This window comes from Bacillus rossius, chromosome 1, assembly GCF_032445375.1.
Source record: "Bacillus rossius redtenbacheri isolate Brsri chromosome 1, Brsri_v3, whole genome shotgun sequence".
Taxonomy (NCBI): domain Eukaryota; kingdom Metazoa; phylum Arthropoda; class Insecta; order Phasmatodea; family Bacillidae; genus Bacillus; species Bacillus rossius.
Window position 1 is genome coordinate 74853079 of NC_086330.1, and position 24158 is coordinate 74877236.

Sequence of the window (24158 nt, forward strand, 5' to 3'; positions counted from 1 at the left end):
TTTTTGTGTGAATTTCAAACCAGTCAATTCAGTAACCATACCCGCCCCACCACCGCTCATCAACATAACAGACGCTTTGGCGGGGCTGGGCGACGCCCGCATCTTCACGTCCCTGGACCTCAAGTCCGGGTACTGGCAGGTGCCGGTACGTCCAGAGGACCGCCCGAAGACCGCGTTCACTGCCCCTGACGGCCGGCGTTTCCAGTTCTGTGCCATGCCGTTCGGGCTGATGGACGCCCCCGCGACCTTCCAGGCCATGATGGTGCGTGTGTTAGACGGGTACGCGGGCGAGTTCGCCGCCGCGTACCTGGATGACGTCATCATCTGGTCACTGTCGTGGGAGGACCACGCCCGGCACCTCGGCCTGGTCCTTGAGTGGCTGGCCAGACACGGCCTCACGTGTGCCCCCCAGAAATGCCACGTGGGCGCGGCTGAACTGGAGTACCTAGGGCACATGGTGGACGCGGAGGGTTGCCGCCCTCTGCCAAAGCACCTGAACCTTATTGAGTCCAAACCCGCCCCTCGAACCCGCAAGCAGCTGCAGAAGTTGATGGGCCTTCTCAACTGGCTGCGCTCGTTCATTCCGCATTTTGCCAGCGTCACCGCCCCGATGACGGACTTGCTGTCACCCAAGCTCCGGTTTCAGTGGACCAGCGAAGCGGACGCCGCCCTGGATGCGGTGAAACGGCAGTTCCGCGAGTGCCACCAGCTCGCCCGTCTGCAGCCTGACCTTCCCCTGTTCCTTCAGACAGACGCCAGTCAGGAGGGGATGGGGGCCGTCCTATACCAGGTGGGGGACAAAGGCGTGCGCCGGGTGGTGGAGTACGCCAGCGCCAAGTTCGGCCAGCCCAAACGGCGGTACCATGTGAACGAGCAGGAGTGCATGGCCGTCGTTTGGGCTATGCGCCGCTACCGCCACCACCTGGAGGGCCGCCGGTTCACGCTGCGGACGGACAGCCAGTGTCTCCGCTGGCTGGACTCCGCCCAGGGCCGCAAGTCGAAGTTCACGAGGTGGGCGTTGATGCTCCAGAACTTCGACTTCGCGGTCGAGCACATCCCTGGACGGGACAACCAGTTCGCCGACGAGTTGTCGCGCCATCCCGACCCACACAACACGTTTCAGGATGACCAGGACTGGGAGGGTCTGTTGCCGCCAGGGGGAGTCGCGCCGCCGGTCACTCCAGGGGAGGCGCCCGCAACTTTATTTCACATCCCAAGGGCCCCCGATCATCCCGCCATCTTGCCTGTGGAGACCCTGAGCGGATTAGTGGAATTCTTGAAACAGGCCCAGCGGACAGACGACCCCACACAGGCCGAGGTGCGGTCATGTGGGGAGCAGGTTCACCCCTACCACAGGTGCGTGGACGGGGTGTTGGAGACCCGGGTACCAGGGGACATGGACGCCTGGCGCCTTCATGTGCCGCTCGGTGCCCGCGAGCAGGTCATGGGCTTCCACCACACGCACGAGCTGGCGGGACACCCAGGTGCGCACCAAACCCAGTTAGACATCCGTAAGACCTTCCATTGGCCGGGGGTGACGCGGGACGTACGGGACCTGGTGCGGCGCTGCCAGCAGTGCCAGCAGAGGAAGACGAGGCGGTCTGACGGGGTGGAGCAGCAGCGCCCCCGACGGCCCCGCGACCCGTTTCACACCCTGGCCCTGGACATAATGGGGCCCTACCCGCGGACCACCCGGGGAAGGAGGTTCTTGGTCGTCATCACAGACATTTTCACCCGGTGGGTCGAGGCCTTTCCGGTGTCCAACGTGCGCGCCGGAACCATAGCCGCCCTGCTGGACCACGAGATATTCCCGCGGTATGGTTTCGCGCGCGTGCTGTTGACTGACAACGGCTGTCAGTTCAGCGGGAGGCGCTGGAGAGCTGACTGTCGCCGTTGGGGTCTCGACCACCACACCACCCCCATTTACCATCCCCAGGCCAACCCCACTGAGAGGCACAACCAGGAGGTCAAGGCGCAGCTGCGGCTGAGGTTGGGGGACGACCACTCCAAATGGGACGTCCACCTGCCGAAGCTGTTGTATTGCCTCCGGCGCCGCACCAACGCTGTCACCGGTCATTCCCCTGCTGAGCTTCTGTACGGGAAGAACTTGGCTTTGCCCGGGGAAAGCAGGGTGGCCGATGTTGCCATGGGCACGGTGGCGCGCCCCAATCATGAGGAGGGGAGGGAGCACGCCAGACAACGGCAGGCCCAATTCCTGGCGGCCCACACGCCCATGACTAGTCACCCCCCACCCCCCATCCAGCCAGGTCAGCTGGTATATGTCAGGCAGCACCACTTGTCGTCCGGGGCGCGTAACTTTTGTGCGGGGTTGGCGCCCCGATGGTCGGAGCCGCGGGAGGTCCTGTGGAGGACGGGCCCCTCATCCTATGCGGTCCGGACGCCAAGGGGGCGGCCCGCTAAAGTGCACCGGGACGACCTGCGCGTAGTCGCGCACGGGGTCAGAGTTGGCCCAACGACCCCCTCTTCACCATCCCCCACACTCCAGGAAGCCACAGATACGCCGCGGGAAGGAGCAGCACCTGAACCCACCACCCGGGGGGACATGCACACGGGAGACACAGACGTGGGTAGCCCTGATCAGGCACATGAGTGCAACCAACCCGACCTCCGGCACACCCCGAGCAGGTCCCCGGTGCCGCTGGCCACAGTTCCGCACGTCCCCGAGGAGGTGGGGAATCCGTTGGTCTGGTTTCCTGACGAGGAGGGGGAGGAGGTTTGTGAGGAGGAGGACGACGAGCCACTGTGGCCGCTGGACCTCAGCCTGGCGGACGCCACGTTCCGGGTGTCCGTGGACGAGCCCGAGGAGGGGGAGGAGGAGCCGGACAGTAGGGATAGGCGCCCCACCCGCAGACGTCGGGCCCCGGTCAGGACGTGCTGCGCGGACGACAGCGAGCCGGTAGAGTTCGCTCCTGTCCCCGCCGTGGAGGCGAGCTGCCCGACCACCCAACCGGACACGAGGGGACCTACCACACTCTGCACAGTGGAGACCCCTACCAGCACAGTCCCCACCACACGACCACAGAGGGCCCGCCGACCCCCGGCCTACCTGGCGGATTACGAGTGGTCCAGGTCCCCGTCGAGCTACTCCACCCGGGCGCGACCCGTAAGGGGCGATCCAGGGGTGCCAACACTTGTGGCCGGACCCCTATCATTCCCCCCGCCCACGTCATCCATTCCACCACCCTGCCACACCCCGACCACACTGACCCCCCCACCCACTTGTCACCATATTGAGCTAGAAGAGGCGCACGTCGCTGCCCAGTCCCAGGGGGGGAAAGGACACGGGTCAGGGCGTAACCCCTTATCATTCATTGAGTGGGAGAGGTATTCAGGGCAGAATGTTTACATCACAAAACACCACCACTCCGCCGCGTAGTGTAGGGCTCGCAGTGCGGCGAATGTCAGTGAAGTGCTCAGCGTGTGAAGCGAGGCGTTGATGCACATAGCGGTCTCAGAGAAGGGGGGGCATTTGACGCCGATCGCCAATGCTCCTCTGTCGCATAGACCGCTATGCCTCATCAACGTCTCGCAAAAGCGTGTGCACCGAACGCGCCCGTGCGCGCAGCAAAGTGCAGTTCGTGCGACGAGGCGAACGCCATACAACGAGTGCTACACCGGCGCAAGGATCCGGCCGGGTGTGGCATATCCTTCCGCCGCACTACAACAAATTGTTATAATTATGTTTTTCCACAGGATTTTATTAAACATTATTTTTTATTAATTAATAATTAAGTCTTTGCAAAATCATGTTTCAATGTGCGATTGGTCCCGAACCTGGCCGGTTCAGTTTCCCGCGAAATTCACACGTTTCCGCGGGAGGGCTGGCGGGGGAGGGGGGTCGCGCGCTGCGACACCGCTAGTGTCCTTCGAGAGCTCAACCAGGCCGGCAGCCTGCGCGCAACGCGGAACCTTCAAACTTTGCATTCACCGACATGTAGTTTTCCATAGTGTAATTTCTTTTCAACCTTTTTGTACAGTTCCGCGGTCGGCCTAAATTTACCATGAGGTACTTAACTTAATTCAATCAGTGCTCAAGATGAGTGTTCCACGTCATACGTAAGTACTGTGGGGAGATTATGTGGTTTCACGTCGGCGCTTCACGCCCAACCTAGCCTACAGGCTATTTAGTTTTGGCCCGCACGGGGCAGCCAGCAGGCGACACGTGCTATCAGACTTAATAACGATTCAGTCCCTGGGTCACACCTAGACACCACGTAGAGTCGCCGGAAACACGGGCCTACGTGCTGCTAGCCCAGTTTATCAAGTGTAATGTATTAGTGGAATAGTTGTTCGCCTAAGTGTAATTCGTCATGTCAGGGCTTATGTATCACCGTCGTACGGCAGTGCGCCACCAAACTTAATCCAGAGCTAGGTATTAGTGTAGTGTATTGTGCTTCAAAATATCGTGTGCCATGTCAGAGTGTCTTTTGTAACTTTCGCATCACGTAAACGAGTCTGCCCCTCACGCGCATAAGAATCGTGAGCCGCCACTGAGGAAGTGAGCTGCGCGTGTGACTAGTCGCGTCGGGCAAACCGTTACGGCCAGAACGGGCAGCACCATGTATTGGGCTGTGCTGTATTAAATTCACGAACTATCTGAAGAAGTTTTGTGTTATTATTCAGGCGTCCCGAGTGGCCTCAACAGCTCGGGGGGCCCTACTGCGTTGACCCCTACCTCTAGCCACAAGGCCGAACCTTCCCTGAGATCACGAACTGAACAAAATCACGTCTAAATACTCAGAGGTAGCGGGGACGGCGTCAACACATACAGCGAAACCCCTTATTTACGTTACCGTTATTTACGTTTTCCCGTTATTTGCACTATATTCTTCAGGTCCTGTTTGGTTCCCATTTAGTCCAAAACAATACTTTCACGCAAATTACGACTCAAAAATCGAATCCATCCCGCTATTTACGTCACGTAACAACCATAAACAACCAGAAAATACAGTGGGTACTTTAAGAGAAGATAAGATTAGCTAGTAGGCCTAAAAACATCGTGAAAAACGTAACGTTTATTGTCGGCAATGAACATTTTAAATTGCAAAATATACATATTTTATAACATGAAAAGTTGCTTTTATTTCTAAACATGTAATAATTTCAGCCTAGGCGTGTAAAAGTCCGAGTAATTATAGCAGGAGACAATCTAAAATGCACGAGGGAAAAACGTAAACTCACGAATGTATGAACGTGGCTGATTGTTAATTTATGATACTGTATTTATGTCACAACTTAGCCGGAATACTGGTACGAGACAAACTTCACAAGATAAAATGAGCGGAGTCTTGGTAACTGTTTTATACGTATTTTATAATTTCGGAAGTATTGTAGAGATGACGCATATTTTTTAAACTAACAATTTATTTCTGGGGATCGTAATTAATTAATTATTGGTATCAAGACATCAAGATGGACGTAAACTTGAACATGTTACGGCAGCGAGAAAACTGGTGCGTATACCAATAAACTGGTATTAGAACTGGACAAAATTGGTACACGGGAGGTGGAGCTTATATTTTTTTCCGCTAAGCTTGCATCTATTGGCTGGCTGCTGATGCAAGGTCACGAGTCTGGGCGGAGCGTTGAGTGAGTTATACTGTGCATGCGCAGCTCAGTAAACAGAGAGAGCCAGCAGGCGCGCCGTAACAGCAGCTGATCGAGTACAATGACCTTTCTCCACGCACGGCGCACAGCGCGGTAATGAATTACCGGTGCGACCTATATGGGGGGAATCTTAAATACCAAATTCAAGACCTCAAATTATGGGTGCGACCTATCTGCGATGGTGACTTATATGCAAGTAAATACGGTATTGTTTACCTTTTCCTTAACTACTATTTGCTTCCTACATTGTATTTTTACTTTAGTCCAATTATGTTTGTACAGTGCTTTGTAGGGTACTTTATATTACTCATCAATATCTCAAGACGTCACCAGTGTTCAGCCCATGTTTATATTATGTCATCCCGTATGTCAGCAGCAGCTGTGGTGAGAAAAGCCAGAAGTTTTCAGAACTACTTTACTTCACACCTACCAAGATGCGCTGGTAGAAAGTTTTATGTTAGTGATTTATGGCAGACATGCATTTAGTAAAAGAGAATGTCAGGATTACGTTAACAGGTTAATTTTTTTTTTATAATGAAAATTGTTGTTTATTTTTTTATTTTTTTTATCGTATCTTAATAGTAAAGATGGGCCGAGACTTGAACACTCAAGCCGAATCGAGTGAGTAGCGAAAGCTCGATTAAAATGTTGAGTTACTGTATTTTACTTGACAGGACAAGACTCTATGATCTTTGTCTTATTATGTTATTAGATTTATAAATTGGATTCTATAATAATATTGTTATTTTGTAACTCAGAAATGTTAGTTCCCATGTAATTTAATTTTAGGTTATTTAAATCCAAGATGTAATTCAAAAGTTAATGAAATGTGCAAATCCTTGATTTTCAGTTCGGTTCGAATCCAATTCAAATCCCTGGCAATATTTGAGTTATGAATCCGATTCCGAATATTAAGCACAGAATAATTAAAAATAACTGATTAATTTAAAATTGTGTGTTCTCTTTTTTCTAACTGTAACTACTGGCAATTATTTATTACACTGAGATTGAAATGTTTATAATTATTCGATTCTCCAACTCATTCGTAATAAACTGCACGCCACAGGGAAATCTCAGTTTTATAAACGTTTCAGCAAAGGAAACCATTTTTTCTCCAGTAAATAGCCAAGACTTTTTTTCTGGTAGGTATGTACCCTAATTGTTTATAGTTTATAGTTTGCTATACGACAAAATTCGTAATTATAGTTTAAGCTCTCGAAATCTCGAAATTCTTTTAATGTCACACTGTTAATTATTTAATTTACATATCTTTCTTTGATCCATCATATTATAAATGCTTACGTAATAGTAGCCTAATTTTATTTTTTACTGCTAGTATTTTGAGCCGTATTAAATTAATTTATAACTTTTGGGAATATTCGTAATACTGTTGGAATCCATGTACGTTCAACGATTCCGGGTTCGGGTAATTGTGGATTGGAACCGTACCCGTAAATATCGGGTACTCGCACATCCCTAGAAATGTACTTTAAATGTGTTTTAACATATCTTATATCTGTAATTTGATTTGGAAGCGAAGTGAGAGCATGTTCTCGATTAAATGTTGGTCAATAAGCAACTTAAGTTGTTTGATTAACATACTCTCTTCTGGAAAAAAAGTATTTAATCAGCACTCTTGTTTTCCTGGAATGAATTAAGGTGTTAATTTGGGGGGGGGGGGGGGGAGTGCTGTATGGAAATGACTGCTCCCTAGCCATGTAGTCAAGCGGCTAGCACACACTATAATTTTTGTTTGTTTTGATGTCATAGAAAAAAACTTAAGCTCCTTCGTGTACAGTTTAACCCTGGTAAGTGTTATAGGATCTGTGAGAGTGAGAAATAGTGACTTGCGAATGTTGCTTCAAGTTTGAATAATATTAATGTTAAGGGTGTTGCTGTTCTGTGTTGCACTAACTGCATGTCAAGTAGAGAATCATAGAAGCTGGAAGTTCTGGAATCTCATAAGCTTGTTTGAGCTTAAGGTTTATACTAGTGTTTGGTCGATTCCTAAGGTATTCAAATTATCCTTTTGGTTCTCATATTTTATTTAGATTGATGCCTCGCTTTAAAAAAAGGTTACTAAACTGCTCCTGATTTATGTACTTGTATACAAAAATCTTTACATTAATTTACTTATATAATTTCAATTGATGTTTACTTGTAAAAACAGCTTATAAAGAAAATACATTATAATTTCAGCTACCAAAGAGCCCCAAAATAAATTAACTTCCGTATGCTAGAGACATACAACAAAACTAAAAACATTTTTATACAGTACTATATTTAAATATATCTATACAACTTAGTAAATAAGAGTAACATAAGCTTGGTTACATTAATTTCCTGTAATTTTTACTGTGTGACAATGTTGCTATTAGATAAGTTGGAACCTTGATATAACAACACATGTAATGGTAAAATTTTATTGTAATCAAACAAACTCCTAATAAAATCAACAAAAATTCTATTTAATAGACTGGCTAAAGTTGTGAATAATTAAAAAGTAAAAACCTTATTAAATGGTTTTTCATTTACCTATGCCTTTATTAACTTGTTACATTAGGAATCCCAAGTCATATTCTGCCTTTCAATATGTTGGTACATATGCATAACACTTACATAGGCTAGTTAGGGATCACAGGATGGAGTTAGCCACATGTCCTGATGCATTCATGTCAAGGTCCTATTGTGGCAGGCTTGTGTATTCTTGCAATTTAATGCCTATTCCATCAGATTATATCCAGACCTGGATACAGATTCCATTGTCTTGCTTTAAAAACCTTAATAGGATGTAGTTTTATTCTAGTGTAAGTGCATGTGAAAAAAGAAAAATGTTTTCATAATGTAAACAGTAGGTTTTGAAGCAGTGAACGACACGAGCACACGGTGGCGTGTGGTGTGAAGAGTCACTGGAGAAGGCTGTTTGGTGTGTTCAGGCAGTCACTGCGTTGAAATGACACTGTGGAGTGCTGATGTAGCGTGACTCATGTGTGTTGTTTGTTTTCTCTCTTCCGCTTCCTTTCCTCCCTCATGGGTGTTGTTGTCGTTGGGGCGGTTCGGGCGCTCCTGCCGTCCTCGCACACAGGACGAGTTGATTGGGGTAAGCCCGCTCCCGCGTGAATGTTGCAACGCTCCTAGAGCTCTAGCAGCATTTTTGCTAACCACTCGTCTACTAGCTGCAATAAATGTAGCGTAGATCACTTAACCATCTTGTAAATAAAGTTCCTAGCAGCAGTAGTGTTAGGTGTGTATGGTGGATGTACCTTGTGCAACTTTCTCGCATCCGTCGCTACAGCAATTCAGCATGCGCAAACTTTTGCACCAATGCAAAACTACAAAACTAGTGCTGAAGTGTGCTTGCCGCAAGTGTGAGTAATCTGTTGGCTGATGCGTGCATACTTGGAGTATGACAGGTCACTTCTATGTGTGTCTTTGAGGCACGGCCGCAGGTTATTAATTTCCCGTTTTTAATCTGAAAACATTAGGGGCCAGTTGCACAGCCTGTATGTATTAGGTAATTCACAGCGTGCAGACTTACTGGCTTTCATTTTCGAGGTAGTTTCCGTAAGTGGCACCTGACAGATTAAGAGTTTGTTTGCTAAAGAAACTTAGTTTGTTGCATTTAAGTACTTATTTTGAAAGTGGAGTATTATGGGATTATTTTTATATTCAGCTATTAAAATTAAAATGGCACTTCAAAACTATAAAAATATTTTTTTTAAGAGATTACAAGTCCGTTTGTAGTTAGACGATGCTTTTGAAAATTGGTTGGTCATTAATAAAGCCTTGTTGTTCTTTTTAATGGTTCACTGCTACTCAGTCTGTGGTGCATGTATTCTTATCTTGTGAGGAACTCTCCAAGTGTCATTCGCACCGCATGTCCTGCTCATGCCTGCTAGCACTCAATGTCCGGGGGAGGAGGCAGTGGCGTATCTAGCCTGTCTCAAGAGTGATGTACAGTGTTGCAGTGCAGAAGACAATATCACCTTCATTTCCTTAAAACATCCTTAAGATTATTTTTTTTGTCTAAGGGCCTTTATAAGTTCTTAAATTTTACTATGTATCTTATAAAAAGGCCACATTGTATTGGTGGATTTTTTATACTTTGGTTTTTGACTCTGGCAGCAAGCAGTGTTTGCACAGGGACTTTGTGAATGTGTCGCAGTGCTGTTTAAGTCCTAAGATACTAGTACAAGATCCCTACTATAATTAACCTACCCTCATGTGTTATTTTAATGTGAGGTATTTTTTATTCAAATTAACACATAAATTAACAATTGGCACTTTGGTTGCTTGGGCAATATTAGCAGTGCTACTCATAATTGAAATGCATTTGATTAATTTTTTATGATCACTCCCCTCAGTTCAAATTTCAGAAATCTTCATATCAAGACATAATTAAAAATAAAAATAAATAGGTTACATTTTTTTCCTTGGCCCCGGTACCAAGTTGCCAGGTTTAAAAAAGTTGGGTTTGCTTTAGTAATTTATCCTCATTTGTCATTTAATTAAAATATGTATCAAAATGAATGTAAATTGTATTGAAAATATGGTATTAGGTTGCCTAAACAAAGGTTGTCGAGGTTTAAAGTTTGAGCATTTGAAAGTGGGGAATTATGGAGAAGCTGCACACTTTACTCCAAGCTGTAGAAAAGGAAAGGACGCAGCTGTGTGAAACCGAAGGTGCATGTACTGGTTGTAGAATTTTGTCAAGGATCATTTTGGATCAGATGTACAAAAGCCAGTTTTGCTAAATGACTTGATGCTAGAGACAACTATCAATGCTGATGCCAGTAATCAATTCACTAATAATCTTTCCACAAACACTATATCTACACGATTAAGACTTAGTCATAGTATGATAACAAGTTTAAAACTGCTGTCAAAGAGAATATTGATTTGTTGCAACATGATGACACTTCTCATTCTTTCAAATAAGCCGAATAAATATAAAAAAGTTTCCATTTATTTAATTTATTTACGCGTTTATTGGTGGCACAGTGGAGTTGATACAGTTTTAAAAACTATGGTTAATCCATTTGATGGAAGTATCGACAAAAATATTTCCTTAACATTACAAATGGGAAAGCATCTTCTTCAGAGGTTGCTGATTTTCTGCTTACCATTAAGTCAGTAGGCAAATAGCAAAAATTTCATTTCATTTCTGAATGCTGGGTTCACAGAAGATATGAAAAGTGATACAACAAAACAGAATGTTAAATTTTGCATCACAACATAAAGACAATGAACATTTTATGCAGAATATCATAAGCTTTGACTCCAATTTGATCCCACCATGGTAGAAATTGCAAAATATAAAATTTTTACAAACAATTGATGTCAATTCTTGTGGCTTAGTGGAACCTATCTAAGTTGTGTAGAACTACATCCTGAAGATGGCGGTCAGTTTTTGGATGCCTTTTATAGGTAACAGAGTTTATTGTGGAACCAATGCCCTTGCAAGTTAATGACGTATTACACATGATAACAAAATATAGTGATGATAATCCTTTTGACTACAACATTGCAACATCTGATGAATCATATGCTGAATAAATTTTTGAATTTTTACAAAAAAATTTGTATTTTATAATATACTAGCGGACCCAACCGACGTTGTTCTGTTCAAACGTTTTAAATTCGAAAATTTACAGGAAATTTCCCTGAATCTAATCGCAGCGTCATCTGCCGGGTCGAACTGAAATTACTGTAATTACTATAAGATACTATAAATGTTATAATGTTATAATTTATTTTACAAACTTATATTTTTATTTTCAAAGAGTCATCAATACGTCATAAGTTGCATAGAATAAAATGAGAACTAACAATTTAAAATTGTCGGTTAAGTTGATTGTTATTGAATGCACGTCTATACATAATTAAAAGTAATGAAAAATCGTGTTAAATATTCACTTTGATACTGCACCTTACATATTTTGCACAATGTATATTTTTTATTACATTTTAATATGTAGAATAAAATGAGAACTGACAATTTTAATTTGGAGGTTAAGTTGATTGGTATTGAATTCACGTGTATACATAATTAAAATCACGAAAAATCATGTAAAATACTCACTTCAATACTGCACCTCACAAATTTGCACCTATATTTTTAATTACACTTTAAAATGTTATTTCAAAAAATAATAATATAATAATCTCAATAACCAATTATATTTTAATTTTAATGTAATAACAACAATTCGTAAAATCCATCCAAAGATTAACAACACATAAATAAATACACAACACACACACACACATATATATATATACATATATATATATATGTACTGTAAACCTAAACCATTCAAAGATGAACAACAATTTATAAATAAAAAATTAATTAAATAAACATTTTCCAGTGGATCAAATTGTGAATCTAAACCATCCTCGAATCCCCGTGAACTCACACAAAAAATTTCATGAAAATCGGTCCAGCGACATACACACGCACACAAGAAATATATATATAAAGATTTATTTTATATAATAACAAATTTGCTTAAGATTTTAAATTCATTTCTAACATATGTATTTATTTATTTAGTCATTCAGTTTTATTTTATAAAATGGTTGAAATTTTAAAGGTTAAATTATATGATATATTAGTTTATGCATTTTGGTATTATTTATTTATATATTATTTATTATCGTAATACCATTGTGTACTCAATATATTTATATTAAATAACAAATGAAGGTAAATTACTAATGCAAACTCACCTGTTTAAACCTAGCAACTTGGTACTGGAGTCAAGCAAAAGAGGCAATCTATTTTTTTTTTACTTTACTAGGTATGTCTTGTACTACTTATATAAAAATTACTGAAATATCAAGGATCACAGGGGAGTGATCATAATAAATTAATTAAGTTCTTATAAATTACAGGTAGCATGGCCAAAACATGATTAGGCAACGATTTTTGGTTTGTGTTATTTTGTATACAAAATACCTCTCATTTAAGTAACACATTAAGGGTAGGTAGTTTATAGTCGGGGTCTTAGACTGTATATACTATTTGTGCCTGCGGTTCTTTTGTCAGTGGTGAAGCAGATGCTAATCATAAGTTTAATTTTCTGATAATAATTTTACTTTTTATGAACTATTATTTATTTATTATTTATTAATGTTGTAACATGCCCACCAACAGCCGAGGGCTTTAGCGGTGGGCACGACACATATATACAAGGACAATATATAAACAATACAAACAAAATACAAAAAAATAAAGTTTAAAATATAACTATTAAAAATAAACATCAAAATATAAAACGCATAAAAAGAAATACAAAACATAGACATTATAATGAAATTACTAATTGCCGACATTGTAATAAATTTGATAAGAAAATAACAGCTACAATTTTACAGATTAAGATTATCAATTTTATTGAAATTAGAAATGAGTCGAAAAATATAATATCATTCTTTTTATGGTATGTACATAGAGGGTAGGTGTTAAACGGCTGTTATATTGGGGAATTCTAATGCCAGTTTTATCAAGAATGAACTTACGATTCAATTTTGAACAGTAACAGTTTTTAATAAATACATAATCCAGATAGATACGGCATTCAGAAAGAGAATCTATTTTTAGCTGAGATCAGTTTTTAAGTTTAATTATTTTATAAAATTTATTCTGAATGGATTCAGAACACTGGACACTGAACAATATTCTAACTTAGATCTAACAAGTGATAAATAATGACAAAGAAGAGAGTCACTGTTTGTAGCATAGAAAGTAATATATTTGATTAATGCTAATGAGTTAGAAAAAAGTTTATTAATATTCACTTATATTTGACTCCTTAAAAATCCTTATAAAAATGTATGAAACATGACTACTGAGAGAGTGAATGACTAGTACGTATAGTGTATCTACTGTGTTGACCCACCCGAAGATGAACTAGTGTACTTGTTTTTAAAGTCATGAAAGAGTTTGCAGAAGTTAATAAGAATTAATTTTAAAACACTTTTAAACATTCTTATGTACCTGAATTTCTGAGACACGTACTATATAAGTACTGAATAGTGTAAGTAGTATAAAAATATGAATATTTTCTTTTATATATTTAGTATATAATCTCTTGACAGTCAACATAGTTTTGTGATGACGAAACTTTAGTTTTTTGTTGGCAGGAATTCGTGAAGCACAAATGCCATTTACTTTCATGCAAAATCTAGTGATGCTGCTGTAGTAAAAATCTAATTTTTTTGTACTGTATTTTAGTCTTAAAAATATTTAACTTTCTCTTTAAGACACATTTACAAAACTAAAATTGTGTGTATGTTCATTTGCTTTTTGCATTTACAAGTTCTGGTTCATGTAACCACTAACTGCATAATTTTCTCTAGCAAGAAGTTGCTGTACTCATTTAATCTGCTACTGTCTTGAAATAATCAACATTGATTGGTTACCTACTCTGTGGTTTTGAACGGTAATTTGTATTTAGATGTGAAGCATGACTTAGATTTAATTGGCACTGAACGTCAACCAATGAGGGGGCTGGCATCACACAGGTACGTAGTTGCAAACGTGATTGCTTCATGTGGGACTGCCATGCATGATGGCATCTGTTATAGAATGCTCTGCATGCAAGAATTATTAGCATCTGTGTTTATGCCATGCTTTATGTGTTCAACTATGTGGTTGATTGTTATCCTGCAGTGACTTTTTGCTTTTGTTGAAAATGCCTGCTAAATCTGTGAAACACTCGTATCTTTGTTTAATTTTTTTTCTCCTAGTTACTCTGTTCTTTAAATGTAAAAATAAACTAATTTAAGAGTAAGTTAATAACCAAAAAAAAGCCTGTAAAAGGGATGGTCGAAATCCATGAAGTAAAGAACCAAGGATCTAACCTCTAGGTATTTTTTTTAGAATAAAGGACCACAAAGCTGTTCAGATTGATTGCTTGAGTTGAAGACCATGAAGTGTCCACAAAGGTTTCTTTGAATGAAGGACCATATGGCTGTAGCCAAAATTTGCTTGAGCAAAGGACCAAGGAACTGTGCTGAAGTTTTACTCGAGTAAAAGTTTGAAGGGTATTATGAATCTCCCAATTTCAGCAAACAGTTAATATGTCAAACTGTGCCCTGAGTTCCAGTGAAAAGTGCTCACTGTTTCCAGGACCATATAGTAGGAAAATCAGAGGTTGTATCGTAGAAAAAGTTATATTGTAATTTACACATTGTATGAGAAAAATTACCCCCTTGAAGGGCATTTGTGAATTTCTTTATCACCAGAAAAACCTAAACACAAAGTGACTTGCTGCAGCCAACACGGTGTGGGTAAATTGTGACCAAATTTGTAAAACCTAGAAATTCAGGGATTTCATAATTCTAAGAGTATAGCAACCCTGGAGTACACTGTTACTGATTAAGATGACAATCAAAATAAGGCACAATTTTCAATTCACTTGTATGTGGCCTGTTACCTCAAAAATATTTTAGCATGATTGAATGTATTTGTGTAAATAAAGTTTGTGTGTAGATATCAATTTAAACTCAAGTTGATCGTTACTGTCTTGTTATATCAAGAATAAATTTAAATGCAAATTACAAAAGGTATTTTAAACATACCCTCAATTAAATTATTGTTTTGTCTGTTTCAGTTTTAAATAACTTTTATGTTTTGTTCAGGGATTTATTTATGTAGTGTTATGCTTTTGCTATATTTTTTCACTTCCTAAGTGTTCAGGCATTTTCTCTAGTCTTTGTGATGTGAAATTCTTTTGTTTATTTTGTGACTTGGCTTTGTTATTTTTGTTGTGTGGTTGCATCACTGTGTTGTATTGTTTTTCTTCATTTGCTCTGTTTGTTTCAAGATGCATAGCGAGAGTGACTTTGACGAAATGGCCGCTTGGCTCAGCGAACATGTGAGTATATAGGTAGCGAGTCCATGCAGTAGTGATAGTATGTGCTAGATTATTGTAACAAACACAGGTGATCCCACTTTTTTATCTTTTTTAAAAATTAACTCCCTAGTATTGGTTGTTATTTATCTCTCCAGTTCTGTGTGGTATGAACAGAAACTGAAGTTAACTAGTTTGAGTTAGTGATTAAATTCTGTTTGTTTGCAACATAATTTTGGAAGAGGATTCTGTGAAAAGTAGTATAATGTTTTAAGAGAAAGTGAGTTTTGTTCACATGATAACTTGTGTGAAATAAAAAAAAGATATATATATATAATCAATTTTTTCCTTAACCCGTCATTGGTCGCATTGTAAAATGTTACACCAGTGGTCGCGCATAGGCATTTTGCTCACAGACTTAATTTTACGATTAGTCGTAGTTAACCACTTTTAAAAGCCAAATATTTTTATTTATTGCAAATTAAACAACTCTGCTTGTTTAAATAATATTTAATATTATTATCACATCATTTTTTATTTTTTTTTACATAAATCATCATCACAATAAACTATTTGGCTGTATACTGAGTTTCCTTTGTCCGGCCTACGAATACATCAACAATAAATGCAGTAGTGTTGGAAGCAACAGAAAATCACACATTATTCACAACTTCATCATTTTCTAGCACACAAATTATTAAATATACTGAGTCTTTTGAGGGCACACTAATTTATGTTATACATTTCAGACTATGACTAATAGAACACACATTATGCAATAGAGAATTTCTACATCAAAAGTAACTGCTTTCATTGGAAATTTACATTTTATAACACCTAACTGTATTAGGATTTTTCAACATTATCTTGGTCAAAATTTTGATCATTGGCGGCTGCTTGGTTTTCAGGTGGTAAACTCTCCGGCAAAAATGGTGGAACTTCTGTAAATACAAACCACAGAATATATATCACATTACTGAATATTCTAGTCAAAAATAAAATAGAAACATAAAACTATGGAAAGACTACAATTACATATCGACCACTGGAATTCCTAAGTGTTTTTCCAAAATTATAAAATCTTGTCTCACTTTTATCCAAATGCAGTTTTCAGCTTCCGTTTTCAAAAGTAATTTCTTATTTTGATACGAAAATCAACAATTTTGTGACAAAATGTTAATGTTTACTATAGTTGATAATTGATGTTTTATGTAATATATGTTTTTATTTTTTTTTTTTCAACCAAAATATTGATAATTATAACATAACTTACCTGTTCTGGAACATCCAGCGATTTGTTGAAGAGCCAAAGCCACAATTTTCTTCCCCCGATTCATGTCAATAAGAAATAACACGAATCATTAGATTTATATTAAACAAAATAAGTCTCACGAGAATATATTCCACAACTAAACACAGCACTTTGCAAACAGAACAGTCATCACAAGTGTAGCAACGCGACTGGTCGCACTGTGAGCAAACTGCTCATGCGGCATGCATGCCTGTAAGCGATATCTTATATCATGGTCAAGTATCAGTTAAATCCTGTCAGCCACCTAGTGACTTGATAAGAAAGGTTCAAAACTCAGCTAGAAAAAAGGACACCTCCACGCAGCAATAAAAACAATAACAGTAAAACAATATTTCTGAGGGTGAGCAAAATGCTCATAGCGCGACCAATGACGAGTTAAATAGATAATAAGTTAGTAACAAGGAGTTAATAATGGCATTCATAATTGTATTTCTTAAAAAGTACTGTAGATTGCTTTGAGATCAACCAATTTTTATGTTCTGTAATTAAATTTGTCACTCTCCAAATTGACCTGGCAGGCAATTCAGAATAGTGACAGTTCATAACACACTGGAAAATTTATATTGCTGATATGCAATAATATATTTTACTAAAATTCTGAAGTTATTTATTTAGTATCAATGTTTGTGGGATTGCTATATCTCATTTAGTTGCATTGTCCTTCAAAATTGTTTCTTGTTACCAATGCTTGATTAAATACATTCCCTCATACAGTTCAAAACAGTTGTAGCACTTAACTCATTTTATGTGAAGTTATTGTCTGGCCTTTTTCTGACATTGACGAACAATTAAATGTCAACTACATTTACAGCGGGTACGAGCCAGGGCACTGGGCCACTAGGGTGATTGCTGCACAAAAGTTGCTAACTCTCTAATCTGCATCTTCAAGCTGATATCAGTTTTCTCACTGGATGGGAGACCCACTAAGCCTCTTGGGGTACAGCTGATGAAGGGTTTATTATCAACAACAACCAATACTTGCAAATGGCTGGTCATTCCTCCTGGAATAACAACCTCATCATTGTATAGCCCTTTAATCTTATTCTTAATTGCCTCAGTTGATGTCCCTTTATAACATCTCCAATACTAACATTCCCCCTTTGCGAAGCATTGCTCCAGGTCTCACATTCCAGCCTTTCCAGCCATTCTACGAGAGAACATCTGTCATCTAGCCCACGTCTTAACAAACGCATAAAACTCCTGGTGGCAGTTTCTCCTTGAATAAAATTTCACAGAGTCACAAATGGTTGCAGTTTCATACCATCAGCTAAAACATTAGCAATACAGTTAACCTCAATTATTCTTTTGTAGTTTTAATGACAAACAGACTTGCACCCTTCTTATTTACTACAGAGTTGGTTGGCATGACACAGTAAAGAGGAGTCTCATTAGCATTTCCTATTGTCCTAATAGGTAGTCGTGTTATTTTCTCAATTGGTACATGAAACACTGGTATGCAATCAATTTTTTTCTTCATAGTCATTTGGTAAGCGTTAAGCAAGTGATGTTTGCCTCCTTGGTGCGAAACAATTTCGTCATCCTGCCATGGAACATTCATTTTTGTTGTCAATTCAAAGCTTTTAACCGAATCACTTCTCTTGTTATTGGGGATTCTGATTCACCGTACCTTCGTTGCACTGCTAGCGATCTTTTTTCTTTGGCATACTTAAGGATCATTCATTTAAAATTAACACCAAAACATTTCCACATAGCCTTATTTACTTGTCAACTTTTGAGTGCCGCGCTTCTCAACAACATACATTCTATACTATGTATTATCAATAGCTGCTGAAAAAATTAGCATTTTGCTATAGATGCCATTTTTTTTCTTGATTTTTAGTTTCCAACAAAATGCTATATTAAATTATTTTATAAAATTTTAAAAAACAGCTACATATATTTTTTGACAATTTTTAAAATTGTTATACACAATGTATCTTCTCACACTTGGAAAGAAACAACCCAGTTTTGTAGACTTATCAGTGACCTGACTCACCTTGTACATATTCATACTTGCAGTTTGTCAGGGATACATGCTCAGTTATAATTATTATTTTAATTTATGTCTGTCACGTACACACATACAAAACGTCCACCATCTTTGCTGCAAATTTTCTCATCTCACAGAGGAAAAGTGTTTGGTAGACCAATAAGATGAAAACAAAACTGGCTGCACTGTAGCATTTTGCTTCAGCAAGAGAATGAAGTGAACCACAGAAGTGACCATAGTTACTTAGATCTTTGAGGGTTATGTGTAGGTATTTGTATGTATAAATATTTAGTTAACAAGTAGCATTAAAATTGCTAAATTCAGCATTATAGACATTAATTTATAAAAATAATATATGCTATTGTGGAAAAAACTAGATTTTTTTTCCAGCCCCAAATTATTAATCACTAGGTATAAGATTTTATGGTGAGTTGCGATAAAACCGAAATAACGCCAAAAATTGTGTCAATACACCATAGAACTTGTAAATGCAAGTCAGTACATTATTTACACAGAAATGCAACTAAAATCATAAAACTAATTGGCATTATTAATCTAAATGTATATCTCACTAAAACCTAATCTTTTGATTTAATAAACTCAATTAAAATTTATTTAGCAGGAAATTTGTGTGTGTGTTTGAGAGAGATTAGACTTGACATTTTTTTAGTTCTTTTGATCTTGCAAATATTATTAGTAACCCTTGTTTACGTTATGGCATTGGTCCATTTTTCAAACCCACAAATACTTTCAAATTTATTTTCATTGTTCAGAGTAGAGAAAAATGCTTATTAAAAAGTAGATAAAATAAATGTAACCACTATACCACTGAGCGCTGACCGCAAGCTACTGTGTGCTTGCAGAGGCATGTAAGCGATGAGTATCGAGAAGGGGTGGTAAGTGGTCAGAGCGGTACCACAAGACAGGGCTAGCTTAACAACAGGAGTACCGAACGCGTCACATGTATGCCTCAACACTGAACCTGTGACAAAGCAAAAATCATATTTATATGTGTGTAGTAATATGCTATATTTATAAATGAATAAAATTTAAAAAATAAATTAAAACATAAACACCAAAATCTGTTTTATAAACCAAAATAGCCTAAAAATAAAACCATATAATCTGGTCCCTATTAATCACTGGCTTCAATTCACGCACGTGTTCGTCAGAAAGTAGTTTGCACTAACAATCTTTACGTGTGCTCGTCTACAGGGGCGCAACAACTAAATTTCCAAGGGGGGAGGGGGCAATATTCCTTTTTATAAAGAATCATTGATCCCGCCTATTGAAGCGGGGGGTCCGGGGGTCCTCCCCTGGGAAAATTTGTATTTCAAGGTAGAAAATGGTGCTACTTAAGCAGTTTTATTATCTAAAAATTGATAACACAGCACTTTCTTTGCCCCCGTTTGCCCCCACTTCAAGGTTTCAGAAGGGGGGGGGGGGGGGTAAAATACCCTTCCCCCCCCCCCCTATTGTTGTGACCCTGCTTGTCTATGGACATGTTTTAAAACATACTCTTTATGATGACCATTTTGTTCGTTCTGAAAAAAAATGCTCTATATATTGCTATTATGGATAGCAACATACTCCAAACAAACAACTTACAACTCGTCAATTTATACGTTACAAATGTGTTATTAGTAAAAGGAATTTCGTACCGCTGCAAAAATTTAAAAAAATTTCTGATATGCAAAATAAAGTAAATGTTTTTAAGGTATATGTATATTTAGTTTGTGTGTAATTTCTGAAATGCTTGCCTGAAAGGCAGGTTTGCATTTTTCTTTAAAAATTAAAGGAAAAATTTCAGAAATTTATTCAGGACAATACTGTATTAATCACGTCTATAGCTACTTGTGATGGTGAGCCCTTGACTTGCAAGAAAGTTTAGGTTGCTGATACAGTATTCGGGCCTGCCATCACTTGAACCAACAGAACAGCTGCACGTCTGGAAGGCATGCCCATCCTGGGGAAGTCCTGTAAAAAAAACTGCATGAAGCTAGAATTTGAGGGATCTCCGGTGTTTTTTCAACCTAGTAAATATCTTTACTGGTGAATGCTTTTCATTACTGCAAAACAAATAATTTTCTTTCTTTTATTAAGAAGTATTTACTGAAACATATAGGCACTTGTAAAAATACATTAATTTAATATAATATGATAATTCTACTCCAAAATCTTGGGTATTATTTTTTTTGTTTTGTTTTGAGGTACAGTTGAAAGTATGCATGCAAGAGTAATTAGTTAATTGATTCTGAGCAGGAGTGGATGTATTTTCCACAGTTAAATTAAGAGTATAATTATTTAAATGGTAAATAATTTTTGCATAGGTACCTAAAAACAAACTTTTCCACTATTAGAAAGGAATACATTTTTTACATTTGTGTTAAAAAAATTTTATTTTACAAAATAAACCTTGATTATCAATCTTGCTATATATTTTTTTTTGTGATTGATGATTCAAATGATACTTAATGAGTAAAAACTAAAATTGTACTTGATGTACGTGCTGTATATCAGAAGCCCATCTGCAAGGACCTTGTTTGTGTGAGTGTCCTGGGCCCCATGTGTGTGACAGCCGGCGGGCGCAGGGGGAGGCGCCCCGGAGGAGTCGCTGACGAGCAGCGAGTTCGAGAGGTTCCTGGCGGAACGGGCGGCGGCTGCGGAAGCCCTGCCCTCGGTGGGGCAGCAGCCCCCCGCGACAACGGCCAGCCCCGTGCGGCTGCCGCACCACCGCTCCCTCAACAAGGAGCCCGAGTCGGAGAGCTCGCTGTTCGCCCTGTGAGCCGGCGTCCAGGTCGGTCGACTCCCCCCCGAGGCAGAACGGTGCCCCTGTAGACCACTGCAGATGCCGAGATCTTAACTCCGTAAACATCTCTTCTTTTTGCAGATGTTCATCGTAAGTTTACTGTCTGGCTTCCAGTCCGTATTGATTCTCAGCTCCTCGGTCAACGCACTTACCGCTTCTCCTGTGCTCCGCTCCCCGTGGGGAAAATGAAATCAACGGTTCCTTTTCCTTCGTAGACACCTGTCAACGTGCAGTCATGTTTTTTTGGTTCTCACGGAGGCACGAGGGAGTATCTGGCTTTTTGTTTGGGCTTTTATCCGCTTGCACTTGACGCAGCTCTCGCACGGGGGTCTGGGGCTGAACAAATTCCTTCGCTTGCTTTCCTGTGCATGCTGAAGTTGAAGACATTACTTAAAATGCACTTGTGATAACAAAGATAGTGTGCATAGACCTTTAAAATAAATCTAACGTACATACATTCATTAACCGGCTTGGATCTGGAACAGTTGTATGGGATCCACTTAAGGCTTAATATATGCTGAGAATTTTATTGCAATTTTTTTTTATTTATGAGTTTTTTTTGGAACATACACATTAAAGCCTTACTGTGACACGTGACCAAAGGAGAAAAGCCCAAAATGTATCATACTGTTGTGAGAAGTGTATTATAACCCCATGTAATCAAATTATAACTTTGTACTAATAAAATATATAGTATAGGATTACATGTATTTTACATGGTTTTGTGTGTGGAGTATGTACACTGAATAGTTCAGATTTAGGTCTGTGGTTTTGGCAGTATGAGAATTCGCACATTTGTATCCTTTATCTCACCTTGTTGACTAGTGCAAATACTAATTATTGGACTTAGATCATAGTTTCAAAACAGATAATATTTTAGTATTGTTGTTGGCAAAGAAAATTTTATTTAACAGAACCACTAGAAAGTAATTTTTATTATTTTTGTTGTATGTGAGATGCAAGACTAGTTGTCATTGAAAATATACTCGAATGGTTATTTTGTGATGTGCAATTGGTTGTGTGCCAGATTAGTATTAGTATTTTATTTATGAATGTTGTGGGAAAAGTTGCAGATGAAGCAAAAAGCCCAATGTTCTGATAATGTACTTGTTAATACCCGTATCATTACAGTTAATGTGAAGTCCGTGTTTCGTGTTGGACTGACCAAGGGAATTGGTTCACAGTTTATGGAGTCAGAAAGTAGATGTTATTCCCTGTTGGTAGGGACAAGATATTATGGTGAATTGCAATAAAAACAATTAACACTGCAAAGCATATCATTACACCATATAACACCAAAATGCAAATTAATACATAATTTAGCACTGAAATGGAACTAAAATGAATCTGCAAATTGACAAAACTAGAATAATATTACTAAAAACTAACATTTTATCATAGTAAATTCAATACATGTATTAATGTATTTACCATGAAGTTTGTACCAAAGTATATTAATTAAATGAATTGGAAAAAATTAATATCACTGTGTCATCTTCATCTCGTATTAGTTAATCGTAACATGTATTTACATGAATGTTTTGGCTGATTTATTATTCTTTTTTTTTTCTGTAGTTCTGTTAGACAAACTTACTAAAAATTATTTTGTTGTATAAGTGAATTATGTACCAATGAATATGAGAATATTTTTGTGAAATAAGTCCTAAAATATATTGTTGTTTCATATTTGTTGAATAATAAACTATATTTATGAATATTTTGAAATAAAAAAGTTAACACCAAAATCTCCTGTTTTAGGAACAAAATTGTAGTAAAAATAAAATCTTGTCTCTACTGATTGGCCATAACCCTGCAAACAGTGACCTGATAGGATGGTGGGCTAGTAAGGTTGTTCTGTGTTCCAGAAACTTCTGCTTTTAACCACATACATTTGTATTCAGGGAACAAAGGTCTTGTCAGAATTTTGTGAATTGAGAACTGGTTTAAACATTTAACTGCTATTCCATTTAATACCTACCTTTATGTTCTTTTTCTTGCACTTTGCATTATGATTTTGTAGTCACTAAAGTATTCTTTTGATAATTTCTCTGTTTCCCTTTTGTTGTTTTTAGATTGTAACATTTTTTGTGTTATGGCAATTTTTAGGAGATCCAGGGGGAATAAGCAGCGACAATTACTGTTGAAAGTTCAAGTTTGTTATTTTTATTAATATTATGTACTTTCAAGAACATTAAAATTCAAAGCAAGTACAGTTTTATGAATTATGTATATAAGGCTTTTGAGTAAGTTTGATATGTTATACCAACATAAGCATATTTGCTCATATCAGTTGTTAAATAGCCACTGTTGTTAAAGATAGATACTTTATGTATAATGAAGAAAATTATGAAACTTACATTATTTATTAAGGCATGCTGCATGAGTAGGTGTCAGTTCTAACAACTGGGGCTTTCAAGTCATATTCTGGTCTAATCACTAAAATGTGATTCAGATATTATGTATACATATAATGTATGTAAATGTATCCATAATGTTTTGAAAATGTATACTGAGCATTCCTTTTTTTTGATGTTCAGAATTAAAGCAAATTTAAAAATT

General features: G+C 38.9%; 1 protein-coding gene across 5 annotated transcripts in view; it reads left to right on the plus strand.

The window, feature by feature from the left end:
• Positions 1 to 24158, plus strand: part of LOC134537901 (TOM1-like protein 2) — a 75453-nt gene extending 51295 nt beyond the window's left edge. For 2 of the 5 annotated variants that reach the window (XM_063378841.1, XM_063378849.1), the window contains exons 10-13: positions 8714 to 8728; positions 15462 to 15512; positions 21369 to 21587; positions 21681 to 24158. In XM_063378841.1, the coding sequence (XP_063234911.1) occupies positions 8714 to 8728; positions 15462 to 15512; positions 21369 to 21575 (273 nt within the window). In that variant the 3' untranslated portion in view covers positions 21576 to 21587; positions 21681 to 24158. The remainder of the gene's footprint in view (positions 1 to 8713; positions 8729 to 15461; positions 15513 to 21368; positions 21588 to 21680) is intronic. The other 3 variants (XM_063378857.1, XM_063378866.1, XM_063378874.1) reach the window with 2 other exon arrangements.